The sequence below is a fragment of the Protopterus annectens genome, chromosome 1.part0, assembly GCF_019279795.1.
Source record: "Protopterus annectens isolate FY-2018-M chromosome 1.part0, PAN1.0, whole genome shotgun sequence".
NCBI classification, from domain to species: Eukaryota; Metazoa; Chordata; order Ceratodontiformes; family Protopteridae; genus Protopterus; species Protopterus annectens.
Genome location: NC_056725.1, coordinates 1,095,640,960 through 1,095,662,799, shown reverse-complemented (window position 1 = coordinate 1,095,662,799; position 21,840 = coordinate 1,095,640,960). Strand labels below are relative to the sequence as shown.

Below are 21,840 nucleotides of genomic sequence, written 5' to 3'. Positions count from 1 at the left end.
TAAGGCTGGCTCTGCCCACATGCTCTGAGCTAATCTAATCTGTTTGAAAGCACTAATCCAGGATCTGAGAGTAAATCACCTTCTATAGGATGGCAACATCCCAAACACTTTTAAAGACTGTGAGGTCAATGATGATGACCTATTAACGGTAGTTTGTCAGTATTTTATAACTCTTTAGAAATGGTTATTTATCACAGACTTTAACTAACACTTTTTTTAAAACAAATTGTGCAGGTTCTAAAAGTCCATCTCTTAAAAACATGGAACAGTGAAAGCCACAGTCAATAATATCTGGACTTAAGATTACAATTTAATTAAAGGGTAGGGTATATGCACATGTGTGGCACTAAAATAAAAACAGCTAGGAAATACATAGAGGACTATGATCAGTTTGCCAACTGTAATGAACATAACGTGGGTTTGAGACATGAATGCCAAGAAATTCACCTCAGGAACGAAGCTGAAGAGATGAATCTTGGCATCTATGTTGAGAACACACAATTTTTTGTTACGATTGGAAATCCACTCATAATTTTTTGTAGTGCACGAAGATGTACCTTCTCCATGTACTACTAGTTAGTGAACAATTAGATAAAAAAATGATGTGTTGTACCAGCTTTAAAAGGTGGTAAAGCAGTGGGAAAGCAGTTGAAGCCTTACATATTCCCTGTGTAAGGGAAGCAGTTCCAGAATCTGAAAGACATTTCATGCCATGCTGCTGCTTTCTAAGCACTGTCTGCCTTTAGTGCAGATGTGACATTAACAGCATCTAGGGCTTGTTTTAACAATCCTGTAACCATTGTTAAGGTCGGGTATCACTATGTAGTAGTGCTTAACTAGGATATTATTTAACCATTATTTAGCATAATTACGGCACTCCATGCACTACATATCCATTAACAATATGGAGTCTATTTGGAAGCTGCTATGTTTTGTTGCACTACTTAAACAGAAGAGCTAATTTAACATTTTTACACAACGCATAAAGCTTTGAATACTGCGTATCAGAATATGGCAGGGATGACTTACAGCAGGGGGGAAGGAATGAATTAGTCAAAATGAACACTGCCTGCATTGTCATCTTCACACTACACATCAGCAAACTTGCTAAAGACAGATGTTTGTTTTATGTTTGCAGATGTACCAACTGTAGTCAAGTGAAATCCTCATCCATAAAACATTTTATCACATTGCTGTTGGCAAGCAGCTCAGACAAGGACATAAGCAACATCAAGAAGGCAGTTTCTTTCCTTTGTAAAGAATGCATTAAAATAATTCTCACTGGATATTAATTATGCCTCAAGTAAGAAAAGGCTTCACCACTTGTATGCATTTTATTCTGTTTTTAAAATTCATGGTTTCAAGTTGGTGTAGGGCTATTATAACATTCTGTTGCAATAAGTGTTTAACCTTTGGCCTCTGAAAAGAACCCCTCCAAAAAGAGAGTACATTTCTTCTGTTACGCAGGCAACAAAAGAGGGAAAGATTTGGGGGGAATCCTTCTCTCCATGTACAATACATCTAGGGTCAATCACCAGTGCAATCAAAAATCATCACTGACATTTTTTTAATGTCTGGTTGCTGCCTTCTTGTTTTTCACCACAAATACAAATAAGGAAACTGCAGCACCCAAAAGGCTCAATTTCCCCCAACCAAACAGTGAATATAATACCTCTAGAAGGAAAAAGAAAGCAAATATTTGAACAGGCTATGAAAACTAATTAAACTGTTGATACAGTCAATAGTTACTCTTTCAAATCTTAAACAATAAATGGCATGAAAAGGGACTAAAACTTACATTTAAAGACAGACTTTGGGGTACTGTATTTAACAAGTAACTATTTCTCCAAAACTTCAGATAAAGGTTACCATCGGAGGTCTGGGATTTAAATGAAGTAGCCTGAAAACCACTCACAGTCATACACGACAGAAATTTAATATCATGTTGCCTCTTTCATTCTGTAAATATGAAACCGAGGTTAGAGGGTAGCCCTAAAGCAACATGAATACTTACTGTTCAGACAGACATCACTCAATGACAGTTTGACTTCATTAAACACAACATTGCTCAAACACCAAGATGCCTATTTACGGGTCCCATTTAGCCTATAATTCTAGAGACTTACCTTGAAAAGCAGGCTTGTTCATGCTAGCCATGCGAGGACAATAGTGCTGTCCTGGAAAACCGTGAATATGTACTTCCAGTGGAACAGGACGCACAGAAGGTCTGAAGTTGAACAAGCCCATCTAAAGAAAGCAGAACATAATGATGCATACAGCAAGTAAAACCTGTACTTCTACGTTACTGTAAGCTACTGTAAAATCAGTGCAATTTAATTTCATGAAGTTTGCTCTACAGTGTTTTTAACTACTACTTCTGAGTATGTGAATCTATTACAAATTACTTTACTTAAAATACAGCAAGTACCTGTCTAATGTTCAGCCAGTCAGCAAGGTCCCGAGCATTTGCTAATGCAGTTGACAGACCAACTACTCGCACAGGCTTCTCAGTGTGAGAAGAAATGAAGTTTGTTCGAGACACGATGACTTCTAGCACAGGGCCTCTCTCATCACCTAAGAACAAAATCTGCTGTTACCTTTGCTTTAATTACTGAATAATGTACATACATATACATTTTCTTCATGACATCTGAAAAGCTGCAACCTGCATCTCATCCAAATAAAGTAAAATAAAATACATAAAACTATTTTCTCTTACAATTATTTTAAAATGCTGACTTCTAATGTTTTGAATGATCAGATTTTTTCCCTTGCTGTTGCCAGCCATCAGCCCTAACCCAGCCAACTGTCCCATTTGTTCACCTTCACCAGGGTGAGGAGCATTCAACAGAGGCCATCATTTTAGCAGCCATCAGGTCTTTTTTCTTCCCTTATATAGACCTTAGCCAACCAACACATGCTGAGTAACATGCCCAGGGAATGACATGTGAAGAGCATCAGCAGAGATCATGTGACTCACATCTGCAAATTACATTCCTACTCTAGAGAGCCCTAACCCCCTTGAAGTCAGTGTTTCCACAGAATTCAGCCACAGGATCAAACAACCTGGGCACATGTTCCTACACCATTCCTGCAAGACAGGTCATGCCAGAAAAGTTGTGTCCTTTCCCCCTCCTCCCTGCCTGCTCCAGGAGGCACCCAAGCCACTAACAGAACTTGAGTCACCTAGGTCATACTAAGGGCTTTATGTCTCTATGTTAACTGACATGACAAAGGCCATATGACAGGCAAGAAAAAAAAGATGCCTAAATATCAGTTCCAAACTACCAGTGAATGTACATTCACAGTGTTGTTTGGTTCTCATGTGATGGCTTGGTAGCAGAGGTCGTATGTAATGGAAGGCAATGAGTTTTCATCAAGTGTGGCACTCTACTCTGAGCAATAAAGCCCAGAGGATGGTATGCCAGCAAGACCATTCTGAATCAAAAATGAAGACTGTAGAAACTTAAAAAACTTACACAGAAAACAGTGCTGCAATTTGGGAACAAACAATCAAAAAATGCTGCAGTATCAAATTATGATCTTTTAGAGTCAGAAATAATAGAAAAGTTTCTGAAACCAAGTGAGTCATTAGACTATTATAAGTCTAATATTTAGTATACCCTTATTTATTTTTTATTCTTTTTTAGTAAGACATTCTTTTTATCTGTATTATAGAAACTTCTTTTCTGTGCCCTGAAAATATCATTTATAACACTCAAGAATATGCTCACCTAAAAGGTGGATCTCATCTATGATAAGAATGGCAACCTTCTGGACGTAACTCCTGTTCTGCCAGCTTCGACTGACACCATCCCATTTCTCTGGAGTAGTAACAATAAGGTCAGCCTGAGCAATGGCCCTCACGTCCGGAGTCACATCACCTGTCAACTCCACAACCCTAAAGACATTACAAAAACATATTTTGTGTAATTGCTTGTTTTTATGACTTGTTAAGCAAACATATTTTAATTATCAAGTCACTTAATTTAATGTAGTTGGATTAGTACATTTTAACACATGAATGGTGGCATTACTGTTATCAAGATAAAGAACCATGAAGATTCTATAATCCTTACAATTATCCTGACACACACTACTATCAGGACACTGTTATTAATCTAAACAACCTAAGGAAATACAAAACACGTGCAGCCGCTGTCAGGGTATCTACGCCCAGTGAATCATGTAAAATATATCAGTGTACCCACACACAAACAGGAACATCCCACTGCACACTGAGAAGAGTGAAATATTTAGATGGCTTTAGAAAAGGCATATCAGAAAACATTAAATTATGCCTGCACAAGAAGCCTTAATATTTACAGAGGTTCTATTAATCACACACTTTTCTAATTCTGCTTAAACAAATTCCAAATCAACAACTCCTGCATAAGGGACAATCCTGTTCATGTGCATGTCCTTGCAGCAATAAACTGCTGTAAAAAGTCGTCTTCAGCAGTTACCAAATTTCTGCATTGCTTAATCTACTACAGCTGATAAACCCAACAAAAATGATGCCTCTCATTGATCTGTTGCTCCTGAGATATTAATTTATGGGAAGAGATGGGAGAAGATCACAGAAATATATTTACTTACAGATCATTATGTTATTATTAGTATCTTGACAAAGGAAGCAAGGAAATTTATGATGAATCTGTAGAACTTGCCTTTGTTTTTATTACTGGTTAGTCATTCAGTCGAGTCTGACCCTTAATGAGGTTCAAGGAATTAAGTACACCATGCCTGCCAGGAACTGCTTCTTTAAATTCTTGCAAAGTCATATTCATTACTTCAGTAATGATGTTTATCCACCTCAGCCTCTGACACCACTTTCTTTAATCTTCAACCCATTCCATCATCACTGTCTTCTGTACTGAATTCTGTATTCACAAATATATGGCCTAAGTATCTGAGTTTTAGTTTTGCTATCAAACCTTTTAGGGAACACTCTGGGTGTTTTTTTCATACCTTATTCACACCTGTAGCACCTTTTATACTTCTTAATACCTATAAGCTCCATATGGCATCCTGATATTTCTTGGTCTGGCTTCCTTAAACTGATTTACTAACAGGAACCATATGAAAGGGTAGGGTACAAGAAACAAAATGACACAAATCTGGATTACCTGCACTGAAGATATAAATCACTGTCTGTCGCTTGTTATTCGTATTTTCATTTATACTTTCATAACTAAGAGTGCAGCATGATTTTAAGGGGTGTGATGTGAAATGTCATGGTGGAAGACAGAAACATACACTGTCACTTTCCATGTATAATGTAGTATACTGGAGACATCACTAGTTGCTTTCTAATAATTACTAATATAGCTAATACTTCCATATACACATTAATATTTCCAAAACTAAGGGACTTGCAGACCATCACAAGGCATCACGTGAAAGCTGAGATGATGTTAAAGAAGAGAATCAATCATATTTTGCAGTGTAAGTTGTACAGCTTGAGATATACTCAGTACTATTTACTTTGTTAATTATAACAGATCCACTATCAGTGCCCAATCAACACATTCATTCCATGGAGGATGCAAAAGCTGGGTACCCCCAAAAAGAGACAGCCCTACAGCCCACTTTGCTCCTGCCCAGAAGTCCAACCAGCCCATTCATCTGCCACCTACAAGAGGCTTGTTGAAGGGAGTATGTCAGCTAATGGGTCCTGCTGAAAGATTTCTACCCCTGGAGCTTTCTCCCCTTAGCAGCTCCTTTGAGTTTCAAACACCTGGCCAACCTCAAGAAAGTGCGTGCGCGCACACACACACACACACACACACACACACACACACACACACACACACACATCCCTTCTTGGCATGTTAAAAGCTGTGCTTGTGGCAGCATGTGGTCTGCAGGCTCATATTCCATAAATGGAACACCCACTGCTCCAACGAGGTTTCACCAAAATGGTGAACCAGAGCTGCTGTCCTGCATCATAGCATGGGTTAGCTGGCAGATGCTGCTCTCTCCCATCCTCCCTAGCACCTGTGCACTAACTGAATAATACACCTTTTGGGGAGAATTACGGCTTCATCCCCTGGGGTAAGGATAATCTGCAGAGATCTTTGTCCCCAGGAGAACAAAATTTGTGACTGCTTCCACTTCTTCTCCATTTATATACAAAGAATTATTAATGCAAAATAATTTTATTTTGTTTTACGTTGGCCTGCAAATCAGCTTTTGTACTTTCTACTTCCATTTTCATTATCAATTGCATCACTTTCATTCAACAGAGTGGTGATATTTGTATATCTGAAGTTGTTAATATTTCTCTCAGCAATTTCAATTTATATGATACATTTAGCAAGAAAGGTGACAATATAGCCTTCTTTCAGTCCTTTCCCAATCATGAGTCAGTCATTTTATATTTAGTTTTGACCTTTGCTTCTTGTCCTGCATACATATTCCTCAGCAGGAAAATAAGCTGATCCAGTATCCCCATTTCCTCTAAGAACTTGCCACAGTTGTGATGGACCACACAGTCAAAAGCTTTAAAGAAGTCAGTAAAGCAGACGTAAACATTTCTGGAATCCCCTCATTGCCTCCATTATCCTGTGGTTTTAGCAATATGATTTCTGCTGCCACTGTCCATTCTTAAACCAGCTTGTACATTTGGCAGTTGTCGGTCCATATATCGCTGGTGTGTAGCTTGTAGGATCTTGAGCATTGCACACTATTAGCATATGAAACAAATGCAACTGATAATCTGAGCACTCTTTAGCATTGCTCTTTTCTGGTAATGGAATATAAACTGACCTCTTCTACTCCAACAGCCATTTATTTGTTTTCCAAATGTGTTGCCAAATTCCAAGCAACATTGCAACAGCATCATTCTTTAGGGTTTTAATACACCTAGAGAGGCAGCTAAAAGGTTAGAGCTACATTGCTTCTCAGTTCCCTTACTTTAATATTACTGAACAAAATTTACCACCTTCCCTTCTAAAACATTCTTATGAGATACAGACTACAAAGTGTGACTCCATATTATTATACTGACACAACTAGCTGCTATAGAAAATTACTTTTGTAAAATATGCGCGAAATTATGGAAAACATTCCAAATTATATATAAAAACACAAACTTAAAAAACACACAACTAAAAATATACTTAAAGCAGACACAATGTGACTGCTACAGGGATGCAGGTTTATATTTCCTTCCCTGTCATATTACTTAAGATACATTTGCATGCATCACATCTTTAATCGTCTAACATCTTTTATGACTCCCTACCATGTTCCTTCACTGAATGACTTTTTACCCCTTTGTAAGCACAATAGGCTCCCTTTTAGAATTACTTGCATTGTCTACTATGTTAGAATTGGAGGAACCAAGATGTTAACTTCATGGTTTTCTGGTCTGGAGGAGGTAGTCCAGATGGGCGTGTTAATGGATAGTGATCTAGCTTCCATGGAGGATACATTAGAAGTGGCCACATGAAGGGAAACCATGATTAACAAGGTGAGAAAGGGGCAATGAGATTCACTTTGGCCTTGCACATTCTTCCTTTCTGCATGAATTTGTTCATTAAAAGCAATGAGGGGAAAGTATGTAAGAGACCTGGGGGACAATTGTGGACTATATTATCTCTTGATGACTGTACCTGTAAAGGGATCAGGGCAAGGTAACTGAAGTACTTCTTGCTTTAGGTGAGATATGAAAAGGTTGCAGCAAGATTGGACCCAGACACTGAAGATCCACGCTGCCACTGTCGGATAGAGGGGCCACTTGAGTGACATCAAGATAGATCTGCTCAACTTGACCTCCAGAACACTGGACAGCCCCAGGATATGCATTGCTATTAGAAAGTGGTGTGAAGACACTGCCCTTTGTCAGACTTTCACAGCTTCTCAGCATACGGGACGAGCAGATTCTTCCCAGTTTGCTGATGTACCAGACTACTGACATATTCTCTGAATGCATTTGGATCACACCTCCAGGGAGAGCATCCTAAAAGGCCTGCAACACTAGAAGTACCGCTCTTATCTTCAGAACACTGATGTGAAGATTGACCTTTATCTGTGACTGAGTGCCCTGGACCATCCTCCCTTTGACATGACCCTCCCCCCACCCTAGAAGGGAAGAGTCTGTTGTCACAACCACTACAGAGGGAGTCTGTCAGAAAAGGATGCCAATCTATCAAGGAAGACAACATTATCCACCACACTAAGTGCAGCCTGCAAATTTGAGCAAGTTTCATCTTGGCGTGAAGTGGATGTAACCTTTGGGACCACTTAAAGTCCACTGGTGAGCCCTCATGCAAAATCTGGCATGTCAGACCATGAGGACTTTGGATGCCATAAGGACTAGTAGACAAAGGATTAGTCTTGCTGGAGGACAGGGCTGCTGGAGAAAAGTACAGTTGTGTATCTCTTCACTCTTGCAGTATTCATTACATTATGGATTCCCCGCAAAGGGCAGCCCAACATCCAACAAGTATACCAAAGCCTTTAGGTTGCTTTAAGGTACTCTGTATATCACACACATGCTCCTTGTATAGAATAGGGCATAAAGGTGATGTCCAGATGTACCATCCTCAGAAATGAGAGCCCCAGTAGGAACACCAGTCCAAGGAAAAGAAAAGATAAACAGTACGTCCAGAAATAAATGGACCAGGGGGTGGACGGAGGGAGGGAGTGAAACCTGCAACAGTTACGAGAAGGACATCTATCATTATGGTAAAATTTTAATCAACTGTCTGTTATTCTAAAAGTATATTAATTCTGGTTTAAGCACTTGGGCTTCAGGCCAGTTATTTTACATTAAAAGGGTTCATGGTCTGCACTCTTGTGGGAGGAGAGGCTGGACTCTGCCCTTCTGAGCTGGGAATTTCTGGTTAAAGGCTTATAGTGCCTGCATATTTGAACTGCTTCTTACTGAAATTGGTACACCTTGTTTGCTGTAGCATAGACTAGATCCAGGCCTGCTGAATCTAGCTTTGTATGTATAACTTGAGCACTAATCCAGGCATTCTTTAAAGTATTCAGTTGTATTTATTACTGCTTGGTAGTAACTTGATTAAAGTGTAGCTATCATTCTAAGTCTTTTGGATTAAGCACTTGGGCTTCAGACCAGTTGTTTTACATTAGAAAGGTTTGTGGCCTGCACTGTGGTGGCAGGACAGGTAGCTTACATCCTTCTAAGTTGGGAACTGCTGATTGAGGGCTCAGTGTCTGTTATTCTAAAAGTGTATTAGTTGTGGTTTAAGCACTTGGGCTTCAGGCCAGTTATTTTACATTAAGAAGGTTCGTCGTCTGCACTCTTGTGGGAGGAGAGGCTGGACTCTGCCCTTCTGAGCTGGGAATTTCTGGTTAAAGGCTTATAGTGTCTGCATATTTTAACTGTTTCTAACTGAAATTGGTAAACCTTGTTTGCTGTAGCATAGACTAGATCCAGGCCTGCTGAATCTAGCTTTGTTTGTATGCTTGTTATTTCCCTGAAACGCTAATTCCACCTAAAACGCGGCTTTTCAGCACTTCTGTGGATCCCTAGTGATATCTGCATTGCTTACTGTACTTATTTCCTTGTTTCACTTGAAAGAAAGTTACTGTTTGTCGTTTTTGCATTTAAGTTACTTGTAACACATTGCATTTAAGTTACCTGGCACTTGCTCACTAAAGCAATTATATAAGTCAGCACTAAAAAATTAAATGCACTACACCCTCACAAACTCCCCTTGAGTACCTTGTTCCCCATTAGCCCTTTTTTTTAAATTATAGAGGAATTCCCAATACTATTCTAGCATGTCCAAAGGTCAGTTGTCAATCTCCTCTCTGGTCCAGCTGGTGAATCTGGGAATCTTGAGGCAATGTTACAACTGCCTCATGTACACAGACAACCCTCTCCTCCTCTCAACAAATTCCAACACATGTGAGAGATGCAACCATATAGCCATACTGGAGGCTAAGCTCTCTCAACTCAGTACTGGCGAAACCAGTCAGGAGGAGAAGGAAACCACACTCACTACAATTCCAGTCTCACATAGACCTACGATGACAGCAAACCAAACACATAAACACACAAAACATACTCGGAGGCTCTAAATAAAAATCTGGCTAAGCAGCAGAGACCTCCAAAGCAGACACCCAAGCAACCGCTACCCCAAAACAAAACACGTGCAACACATAGCTCACAAAGCCAGTGTGCTGAACAGTCACAGCCCTTAAGGCTAAACAACATACCTGATACACTTGTAATAGGTATCATCAGGCACACTGACGTCCCGCTCACCAGGCTGAACAAGGAGAAGGTCACGGTGAGCTGCCTGTTGGGAGCTAGGATCCGCCACATAACACAAGCACTCAGGTCACTCCAAGGCAAGTACAAATATGACTCAGTCATTGTCTATGCTGGTGTGAATGACCTGAGACATACCTCCCTGGACTACATGAAAAGAGACATAGAGGAGCTCTCTGAGCATGTAGCTCAGGCTGGTATGACCCTGACCTTGAGTAGCATCTTACCCTCACCAAGAATGATGCCACAATATGAAGACAATATGATCAATTTCAACATAAGTATTGGTGTCATTCAAAGGGGATCCAATGCCTGTCAGCCTGGGATTAAATGCTCGACAAGCCACGATGCTTCACTAGGGACGGCTTGCACCTGTCACCCTTGGGCTTTCGGATATTGGCAAAGGCTCTTGCTACCCCCATAGTGCCTTTTTTAGGCAAGGCTCAAAAGACAAACCCACCTCCATAGGTATCACAAGGGATATGAAACTAAGAGTAATGCTACTCAACGCCAGAAGTCTAAACCTCAAGATGCACGCATTCGAAACTCTCCTTAGCATGGAGAACATCGATATCTGTGCAGTAACAGAAACCTGGTTCAAGGCTCCCGAGAGCACCCCAGCACTACCAGGTTATACCTCATACCATGCTTTTCGGCCCCAAAACTTGGACCAAACCACAAATGGAGGGGGAGTAGCAATATTCGTCAAAGATACCCACACCTCCAGGTTGGTGGCACAGCACGAAGCATCAGTGACTATCCATGTGTAACTAACAGTGGGTAAAACCGCCTTCCAGTTTATAGCCTGCTACAGACCACCCTCCCAAACCCAGGAACCCCACTCGGCCTTCCTGAGAACACTGGAAAATATGAAGGTCTCTCCAAACACCATTATATTAGGCGACTTCAACTACCCAAACATAGACTGGGAGCATTACTCTAGCTCCAACACCCTAGCCCAAAGGTTCCTAGAATTTATAAACTCAAATTCTATGGAACAACTTGTTACCACTCCCACAAGAGGGGAAAGCATACTGGACCTGATCATCACCAACATGGGGACTCTACATTACAGACCAGAAGTGTATCCCTCATTGGTAAGATCAGACCATAAACTAATCTCACTGGATATTCACATCCCGACTCCACCCCTGCCCTGAAAACCACAGTGAAAAACTTCTCTAAAGCAAATTTCACACTCCTCAAAACAGAGGTGGAATCCTTCAAGCCCCTGGGCCTGTGAAAAATATGGCCCAGACCACAGAATCCTTTATAAACGCATTCTATGAACACCTTCAGGAATGCATGGATCATGCAATCCCAAATAAAATCAAGACCCAATCCTCCAAAGGCAGATGTCCTGTCTGGTGGACCCCAGCCATAAACAAACTATACAAAAGAAGGAGGAAGCTACTACATGATGGAGCAAAATCCCAAAAAGGGAAGGCATCTCTGATCAGTATTAGCAAAAAAACTACCGGCACTCATAAAATCGTCTAAGGCCAGCTTCGAGAGAAAAACTGCACAGGACACTAAGGATAATCACAAGGCTTTCTTTAGTTATGTTAGGAACCTGGGTGGGAATTCCCAGATATGCTCAGAATTAGTCCAAAATGACAAAAAATACACTGAACCCACAGACATTGCCAACATCCTAGCTGACAGGTTCAGCGCAAACTTCTCCCCCCCCCTCCCCACCAAAAGGGCGAATATCTATCCCAGCAGAGTGCTGCCCCCTTACATCTCAAATGCTCAGGTAAGAGCTGCAATCTCCAAAGCAAAAAACACAGCATCAATGGGACCAGACTGTGTCCCAGGCTGCATCCTACATGAACTCCAAGAAGAGCTAAACCCAAACATAAAACTACTGTTCAATCTCAGCCTTACTACAGGATATGTACCCAAAGAGTGGCGTACAGCAACAGTGGTCCCTCTCCACAAAGGTGGTGCCTCAACAGATCCTGGGAACTATCGCCCCATAAGCCTGACTAGCTTGGTCTGCAAAGCTATGGAAAGGATCATCATGGACCTCATAAATAAAGAGGGATCCTACCCAGTTCAGCTTTGTTAAGGGCAGATCCTGCCTCTTAAACCTGGTTGATTTCTTTGAAACAGTCACCAAGGCCATTGACGAGGGGAAGGTGGTCCACACAGCCTACATGGATCTCGCAAAAGCCTTCGATACAATACCCCACTCGGGCATTATAGATAAGCTCACCAGCTTAAATATAAACCCCTATGTCACTAGATGGGTTGCAAACTGGCTCAAGGACAGAACCCACATGGTTAGAATTGCTGGAGCCATGTCAGACTCCAAACCAGTTACAAGTGGCATCCCACAAGGCTCAGTCCTGGGACCTCTCTTGTTCGGTATATATTTCTCGGAGGTACAGGCCAACACGGAAGGACTGTGGCTGACCAAGTTCGCAGATGACTGCAAACTGAGCGCCATAATCGACTCTCCAGCCGACACAAGCATCCTCCAAAAGGGCCTCATAGAAACAGACAACTGGTGCCAGAGCCATGGCCTCAAGCTAAACGCCAAAAGTGTATAGTCATCCCTTTGGCAAAACAAAGTGCCACAAATTACCACATAGGTGGTAATCCATTAAGTACAGAAGAAGTAATTAGGGACATGGGGACCCAAGTTGATAGCAATCTCTCATTTGACAACCATGTGGCCAAGGTGGTTAGAAAAACATTTTATATAGCCCACCTAATCATGAAGGGATTCACATCTAGATCAGGGGAGGTCATCGTGCCTCTTTACTCATCCCTCATCAGGCCCATAATTGAGTACAATGCCCCTTTTGGGATGTACCTTACCAGACACCTGCAGCAACTGGAAAGACCCCAAAAGTACCTCACCAAGAGGATCAAAGGGCTCAAACAGATGCCATATGCTGCCCAGTTAAAGAAACTTCAGCTCTACTCAGTGGCATACTGCCTGCTCAGAGGCGATCTGTGCCTGACGTATAAAGCCATGTCCAACCCGGAATTAATGGACATGCTGCACCTCAGAAAATCCAAATCCCATCGAGCTACGCGCTCGAGAGACTTGAACCTCAGCACTGAAATAAATAGGACATGCTGGAGGGACAGATTCATAACCCAGAGGCTCCCTTCACTCTGGAATAAAATCCCAGTCCAGGTTAGGCAGAGTCCCTCATTGACTCTCTTCAAGAGGAATCTTGATGAGTGGATGGGAGATCGTAGGTTTACCCCGGTATCACTTCTGTGTCACTGTTAGACAGAGGCACAGTATACTAACCTTGAAAAAGGGCATAGCAAAATTAATTTAAAATGGGTGGCGAAAGCCACACACACTCTGGCTAGGCTTATAAATGCCCTAGGGCAGATAGCCTAGTATGAACCTATGAACTGTACTACACCCTTCCATTTCACTGTTGTAGTATTCATTACATTAAGGAGACTGCTAAAGCTCTGAAAGACACTTGGGAGGAGGAGGAAGAACTAGCAGATCCATGAAGGATGGCCCTAGCAAAACCACCACTAGCTCTGGAGATTCCATCCAACTTGCAGTGCTTGATAATTGTTGAACCTAGTGTGTGTTGTAACTTCAAGAAGCATTTCCAAGTGTAGGCACTGGCATATAAATAGTAGGCAGGTAGAGGCAGCAGTGCCATTTTGACAGAACAGCCAGAGTGTTAACATGTATGAGTGTAGTAGTCAGTCTGTTTATAAGTTTATTTAAGTTTAAGTTACAAAGCCTAATTCCTGATGTGTTTGTGTATAATAAAGCTGCTTGAACCAAACCCACAACTGTTTGTCTGTTTTATCCTGACTGGACGAGCAGCAGTAATGTATGAACAGAAGTCCAGGTAGCTGACTCAGGAATAGAGTTAGTATCCAAACCCTTTGAAAAATCACCAGAAGAAGCCACAGTCCTAGAAGAATGAGCCTTAGCAGAATAAGGAAGGCTCTTACCATGAAAGGAATAACAAAAGAAACAGCTTTTGAGATTCAAGAAGAAAGAGCTTGCTTGGATACAGCTAATCCCTGGGATGAATGGAAACAAAGAGCATATCAGATTTCCTAATAGTGTTAGTCTTATCCAAATAAAATCTGAGTTGTCTATGCACATCCACCATGTACAGCTCCTTAACACTGGCAGACAGCAGTGAATAGAATGATTAAGGGACAACTCATTCACCACCTTGGGCATAAAACAAGGATTAGTATATGCAAGGACATCCTGTCTTTATGAAATAGAAAAACAAAGAGGACAAGCCAGAAGGGCTTGAAGCTCAGACACCCATCTGGCAGAAGTAAGCGCTAACAAAAGAACAGTCTTCCAAGAGCAACGTTGCAAGGAAGTTGAAGCTGCAGGTTCAAAAGGGGCCTGAGTCAATTTTTCCAAAGCAAGGTTAAGATCCCAGGAAGGAGGAACAGGCTTCCTGGGAGGCCTAATATGGAGGACGCCTTTTAGGAATTGTTTAGTCTCAAATCTAGAATCTAAAAGAGGAGATAAAGGAAGATAAGCAGAAATAGCTGATAAATGACCCTTAACAGAAGAATAAGCCAACCCAACATTGAGCAGTTCTCACAGATAAGAGAGAACCAAAGGAACATCTGCAGAAAGTGGATACAGGTTACAAGAGAAGACACCAAACAGAAAACCTCTTCCATTTGGATAAATAGAATTTTCTAGTGTTGGGTTTCCTGGCCTCCTGCAGGACCCTAAACACGTCTTCAGAAAAAAAGGTGTCTACATGGAATCAAAATCCTATCACCCACAGTGTTATTTGAAGAGTGGATAGGTGGGGATGGATGAGAGATCCCCTGTCCTGTGTGAGTAGGGCCACCCTGTGAGGTAACTTGTGATGACTGCCCTTGGCTAAATGCAGAAGAGGGAACCAGTGCTGCATCAGCCAAAAGGGAATCACCAACAAGATTTTGGGAGCATCCTGTTGAATTTTGAAATGAGGAGAAGGGGAGGGAAAGCATAAACAAACACCCCTTCCAAGAAAAAGGAAGGACGTCCCCTTCCAAACCAGAAGACCTGGGACTCTGGCACAAAATAAAAGAAGTTGTCTGTTCAGAGGGGAGGGAAATAAGTAATCCTATGGCAGAAAGTGTTAACTGTAGGTCTGGAGTGCAGATGGTCCTGGGTTCTAATACAGGGTGTGCAAACTTTGTTTTGGTGGGAGGTTGGTATAATGGTTATGGTGTTTACCTTATAGACACAAGGGGCAGGGTTTGATTTTTACATGGGGTAACTGGCTAGGTTTAAAACAGCTCACAAGGACAGTTAGCCCAGTACTAAATCTATGAACCTATGAGGGCACCTTCAGAAAAGTGTTTAGATGAGAAAGACCTAGAATTGGTCTCCAGGAACCCTCCTTCCTGGCTACTAGAAACATTCTGGAGAAAAACACCCTCTCCCTTTGGGACACTGGTACCTCTTGAATAGTACCCTGAGTCAAAAGGTCCTGAAACACCTCTGGAAAAGAAAAGAGTTGTTCCTGAGGGGGCTGAGGAACACCCATAAAAGGAGGAAGTGATTTCCAAACCATGAAATACCCTGGTAAATAATGGACAGGACCAAGGAATCCCGAGTAATCTGTAGCCAAACAAGGGGGGGGGGGGACAGATAGGTGAAGAGAAGAGCAAGGTGGCTGGGAAGAATAGTGTAATCAGACAGCACCTGGTTTATCTGTAAAAGGAGACTTCTGAGGCACTAAAGTCTGAATAGCCTTAGAAGAAGGAGCCCACTTGCCACACTTTTTGCCCTTAGGAGGAGGGTGAGATTGCCTGCAAACAAAGACCGACTTATTGGGGTAGTTTCTCTGAAATTTAGGCACAGGCAAAACAAACACGTTTAAGCTCCTGAAAGCCTTGCCCTTATTCTGAAGGAACTTAAACATATCAGCGGAAACTTCATCAAACAAGTGTTTATTATCAAGAGGGGCAGCTTAGCCTTAATATAATAAAGCAAAGGTTGAAGCTGAAGCCAAGAATACCTCCTTATCACTGATCCAAAAACAGTAGCCCTAAAGGAAGCATCTGCTGCATCATAACTACACTTGATGGAATGACAAACCGCCTGGGAGGAAGTTCCTAACAGGAAAAGAGCAGGTGTTTTATCCTGAGTCTGGAAGATCAGAAATAATGTGACAAGTCCGGGATAGGAGAGCCAACAAGTACCTGGACATATAGGTCTGATAATTAACGGCCATAAAAAACAAAGGTAGCAGAGGTGTAAACCTTCTTGCTTAGCTTTTCCATGGTCATCCCATCTTTATCACAGGGCAGTAACTTGGGAGAAAGAAGGAACTAAGAGGGCTTGTCAGAAGCTACAGACACCACCAAAGGGTCAGCAGAAGGACACTTGTACAAAAATTTACAGTCCACAGGCACCCTATAGAATCTACCAGGTTTCTTGGGAGCAGGGGGCCGAGAGTCTGAAGCCTTAGAAGCATTGGAAAATGCATACAAGACTGCAAAAACAAGAGAAACAGCAAAAGGTTTAGGAGAATTCATCTGCAGCAATTCACAGCATTTTTTATGTACTTCAGAGACCTGAGCACAATCCCATTTAAAGAACTCCATCATTCAGAAGACTGTCCCCATAACAAATCTCCTCAACGGGAGTATCAGAACTGGTAGACTCCTCTTCCTTTGATCCATGGTCCAAAGGATAGGGAATCTGGAAGAGTAAGCAAGGGATTCCTCATCTGATTCCAGCTCCTCCTCAGAGGATTCCTGTTCCCTGGGACTTTTTAGAGGAGTAGAGTTCCAAGGGGGGCTGGAACAAAAGCTCCATGGGGAGGGTTCATTGCCATCAAAGCATTAAACAAACCCTGAGTGAAGGCCTGCTAGTCTTTTGCTTTTTCTTCAATGGGATGTCTGCTTTATAAAACCTGGAAGACTCTGACCCAGAACAGCATCAATGATGGTAGTAGGGACTTCTTCTCTGACTAATTATTTGAGGAACACCCATAGGGCGCCTTGGAAATAATCAGTAGTGGTTTCACCTGAAAGTCCAAAATGGATGTTTGCCATGTCTCCTTGGACATGCTTAAAGTAAGATCTCCGCCAGCCTCCAACCCGGTCGCATAACAGAAATCCAACAACAATGCAGGGTGAACCTCCAGGCATTCACCCTCCTCAGGACAGATGTCCGGCAGAGGCTGAACAGCAGAAGATTCCGGCTTACATTTCTTGGCCTTCTTCACTGATGGCTGTCCCTCAAAGCAGGAAGTACCCTCCATCGTGTCTTTCACAAGAAGCTTAAGACACTGATTTTCAAGACAGGGCACCAAAAAAGATAGTCTACTATGAAGGGTTTTAGGTACAAAAGTCTGATAAATGGAACAGGACATATGGTCATGACAGGGATCCAAGCAAAAAAGATACTGGGTCTGGTGGTCCTTATGGGGAATCTGGCATTTACCCTTCTTGGATGACATGAAACCCCACAAGCAACAAAAAAAAAAAAAAGGATAACTAAAAAAAGAACCTCAATAGGGCACTTATCTGCAATGGCTTTGTGAACCAGCAGTGGAATGTGTGTTCAGACTGGGGGCAAAGACGTTCTGAGGATGGTATGTCCAGACGTTACCTTTATGTTCACCGCGATGCAAGGAGCATAAATGTGATGTACTGCGTAACTTAAAGCAACCTATAGGCTTTGGTATACTGGTCGGACGTCAGGCCACCCTTGGCAGGGGATACCTAATCTAATGAATACTGCAACAGTGAAATGGAAGAACATCCTGGGTTGCCATCAGGTGAAGGTAAAGCACCCTGGAAGTTGCAAGTCGGGAAATCTATAAGCCTGTGTTGAGGTGGCATCTCAGTCTGTTGGGAAGGTGTAAGCTGACTTTTCTCAGAGTGACCATGATGCCTAGATGCTGTATTAGTCAGAGCAAAAGGTCCCCAATGGTGTGATAAGATGCCGTCGGTTGAAGTGGTAAGGAGCCAATCATTGAGATATGGGAAAACCTGGATCTCTAATAAGTGCAGATGCTCTGTCACCACTGTCATGATCTTGGTGAACACCTGGGACTGTGGTCAGACCAAATGATAGGGCTCTGTACTGATAATAACTGGCTCCCAGACTGAAATGGAGAAACCTCCTCAAATGATTTTCTATCTTCCCATACTAGTATGTGTCCTTGAGATCTATGGAGCACATCCAATCATCCTTCCTCAGTAGAGGCAAAATGAACTGAAGCAAGACCATCCAGAATTTTATCTCATGTCCAAAAAGTGGGTCTGAGGTTGCCTGTTTCCTTGGATACTTAAAACAGCCTTGTGTACACTCTAGCTGGTCTTCAGGGACTGCCTGGATGACTCTTTCTAGCAGATTGGAAACCTCTGCTGATGCAAGTTGCCATAGACCGAGTGGAACATTGGGAATATTCTTCTTTCTGATGGGTAGGGAAAATGGTATAGAATAACCTCTGGAAATTATGTTCAGCACCCAAACATTTGAAGTTATGGTGTGCCAAGCTTGTGGGTGCAGAGACGAGCACTCCTCCACTGCCTCCAGGGTGCAGTAGTCTGGAAAACCTTAAGGGGAGCTGAAAAGGCATTTTGGTACATGGTCCACTACGGCGATCTCCATTATTATTATTATTACAACTTCCTCTCCCACGGGGTGGTCTGTCTCCAGGAATTTCCTGATAAGTGACTTCCTGAACCTCATCTTTTTCCCAGTCCACTGATTTCTGAAATAGGATCCTTGGGATGTGGAAAAAATGGATGCCTGCTGCAGCAAGAGTCTTACCATCCTGATAACTCCTGGTTGGCAATTTTGTTTTTTTTTATAACTTTGGTCTAAAAAGGGTGAAACCACCAAAAGAGGCATTGATGAGAGCCATCCTGAAGCTTTTCACAAATTCACAGAGGCACATCCAGGAATGGAGGCAGATGGAAATGCTGTGCTGAAAAGCAATCACATGGCTATATTGGAGGTAGACCGGATAGTGGAAAGCTGCGAGTCCACTGTCTTTTGAATATCTGCAGGTAGAGCACCTGATAAAGGCTTGTCTCCTTAGTCAGGTCTCTCTGAAATCTGGGGAAATGAGCTAAGTCATTCAGTTCTCTGAGTGCAAAGGTCACTAAAGCATATGTCCACTTCCCAAAATGGTCCACAGCCCCAGATTTTCTATTATTGGGATGAACCAAAGAACTTTCTTCTGACAATTCTTTCTTGATTGCTGCTGCTACAACCATTGTATCCACCAGAGAACCTTTTCTCTAATGATTTAAATCTGCAGGAGCAGAGAGAATCTTATCATTTTTTTCTGTGGGAGGGGCTCCACCACATCAAGGTACTTCTATGCCTGTTGAGCCATCAAGTCAATGAGTGTGTCAATGGGCAGTACAAACCATGACAAAGATGAGCCAGAACCAAAGGCTTCCAGGAACATGGACACATCTGGAGAAATACTTTCTGTGGACCAGCCCCCTATCTGTTTCATCAACCCCAGGATCTCGCTGAAAGTGACATCCTCAGAGGGTGATATGTGGGAGCCTTTGTCGTCACCTAGGTCCACGTCTTTGGTGACAGACACTGAGGAAGAGTCCAAGAGCTTCCATTTGCATATCTGTTTTCCATGAATTGTCAGACAGGGAGCTTATGTAACAGGTTACGTGTTAAACCTGTGGAACAGACTGTCCCTGTCTGACAGAAGGTTAAGAAACAGAAGCTGATTCCAGTCAAGGTTTAGATGGTAAAGACCTGGATGAAAGCACTTTTTCCCCTCAGTATTGAAAGGACCTGTTCAAAAGCCTTAAAAGCAGAGGATGCCACCAACACCCTCCAAACTTCAAACAGAAAAGAAACCTCGGAACCAATGGGCCCCTTCCCTGAGGTGGATATAAAAACTGCACACACCCCTGTTAAAATGCCAGGTTTGTGTGATATAAAAAAAATGAGACCACAATAAATGATTTCAAAACTTTCCCACCTTTAATATGACCTATAACCTGTACAATTCAATTGAAAAACAAACAAATCTTTTGGGAAAAAATATAAAAAAATAAAAAATGTATAATACGCTGGTTGCTTAAGTGTGCACACCCTTAAACTAATACTTTGTTAACCAGAAAGACAAAGGCAACCAATCAGAATCAAAGCCACTTAACTTACTAGCTACAGCAAAGGTGCTCAGGGACAGACTGGGCATCAGGCTACCAGCACTAAAGGGCATACTGGTTCCCGAAGAGACATAAGAGATGGGTACATGGACCAGCTCTCAGTTCATTCCAGGAAGATGGTACTGATAGAACCCCGAGCTACAGCTGTGTCCTGAGAAACATTCTCATCATTCTGTCGACATCCTGTTCGGTCAGACTTCTCGATGACCAGGAAGACACCACCACCAATGGTGGTCTAGAATATCTCCTCTCCTGAAGAATCAGAGAATGCAGTCTGGGACTTGTTAGAACTGGGGAGAGTCTGGGACTTATTAGAACTGGGGAGAATCTGGACCGAGCAGGAGATGTAAGGTGCCCAAAAGTTGTTGGCTTCAAAAGTCTTGGTACCTTGGGATCTGATCCCAAAGTTAATGCCAGATCCTGGCACCGTTTGCAGTTCTCAGAGTACAATTTATCTTTTATTTTTTACTTTTCTTTTGTCTTGTCTTGTTTGGTCTTCTCCAACTCCTTGTCATTGTCAGATTTATCCTTGAATTTCCTGTCTTAGGTGAGAGGAGAAGGCACAGAAGATGATGGGATGGCCCCTCTGGGGAGGGAGAAATCCATTTCTCCATTCTAGTTTGCAAGGCAAGGGCACTGAATGAGGAGCAAGCCTGGCAAGAAGAGTCAATGTGAGTGGTGCTTAAACAATACAGAAAAAGGCAGTGTGGGGCTTGTGCCCACACTCTGTGCATTTTCTAAATCCTTGATAGTCATCTATCGAGAACACACACACACATATCAAAAAATTGCTGACTGCTAGCACAAATGTGAAAATACACATATAGAACTAGCCTAATATAAAAAAGCACAGTACAGAATTATCAACAGCAGATCTAATTATCCTAAGGAATATAAACTCTAATTGAAATTCTGTAATAGCTAACAATCCTAAATACCTAACCTAGGGAGAGAGGAACAAGACAAAATCTTTTCCATTTGGACATATATGATTTTCTGGAAGAGGGTTTCCTGGCCTCCTGCAGAACCCAGAGTATGTCGTCAGAAAAGAAGTGCCTAAAAGGGATCAAAATCCTATCACCCAAATTGTCATGTGAAGAGTGGACAGGTGAGGATGGATTGGAGATCCCTTGTCTTGTGTGAGAAGATCCATCCAGTAAAGTAATGTATGGTGATTGCCCCTGGCCAAATGAGAAAAAAGGGGGAACCAATGTGCAGAACTTGAGATAATGAGGGAAGGGAGGGGCTACAGAAACATTTCCTTCAAAAGAAAAGATGGAGGACTTGGGACTCTGGAGCAGAACAGATGACAATGTCTGTACAGAGGGGAGATGAAAATATCTGAGGTATACCCCACCGATGAACAATTTCCAGGAACACATCTCTGGGAAGCATCCATTTGTGAGCTGCTGTTCTGGTCCTGCTCAAAGAATCTGTCATGAGATTGTGCTGTGAAG

The 21,840-nt window shown here is 42.2% G+C and overlaps 1 protein-coding gene across 1 annotated transcript in view; it reads right to left on the bottom strand.

Annotated features, from left to right (window-relative positions):
• The window catches only part of ASCC3 (activating signal cointegrator 1 complex subunit 3), a 4,485,173-nt gene that overhangs the window by 1,115,894 nt on the left and 3,347,439 nt on the right, over window positions 1-21,840 (bottom strand). The window contains exons 25-27 of the mRNA XM_044069284.1: window positions 3,735-3,901; window positions 2,429-2,574; window positions 2,127-2,247 (exon numbers count right to left, since the gene is read on the bottom strand). Coding sequence (XP_043925219.1) covers window positions 2,127-2,247; window positions 2,429-2,574; window positions 3,735-3,901 — 434 coding nt within the window. The remainder of the gene's footprint in view (window positions 1-2,126; window positions 2,248-2,428; window positions 2,575-3,734; window positions 3,902-21,840) is intronic.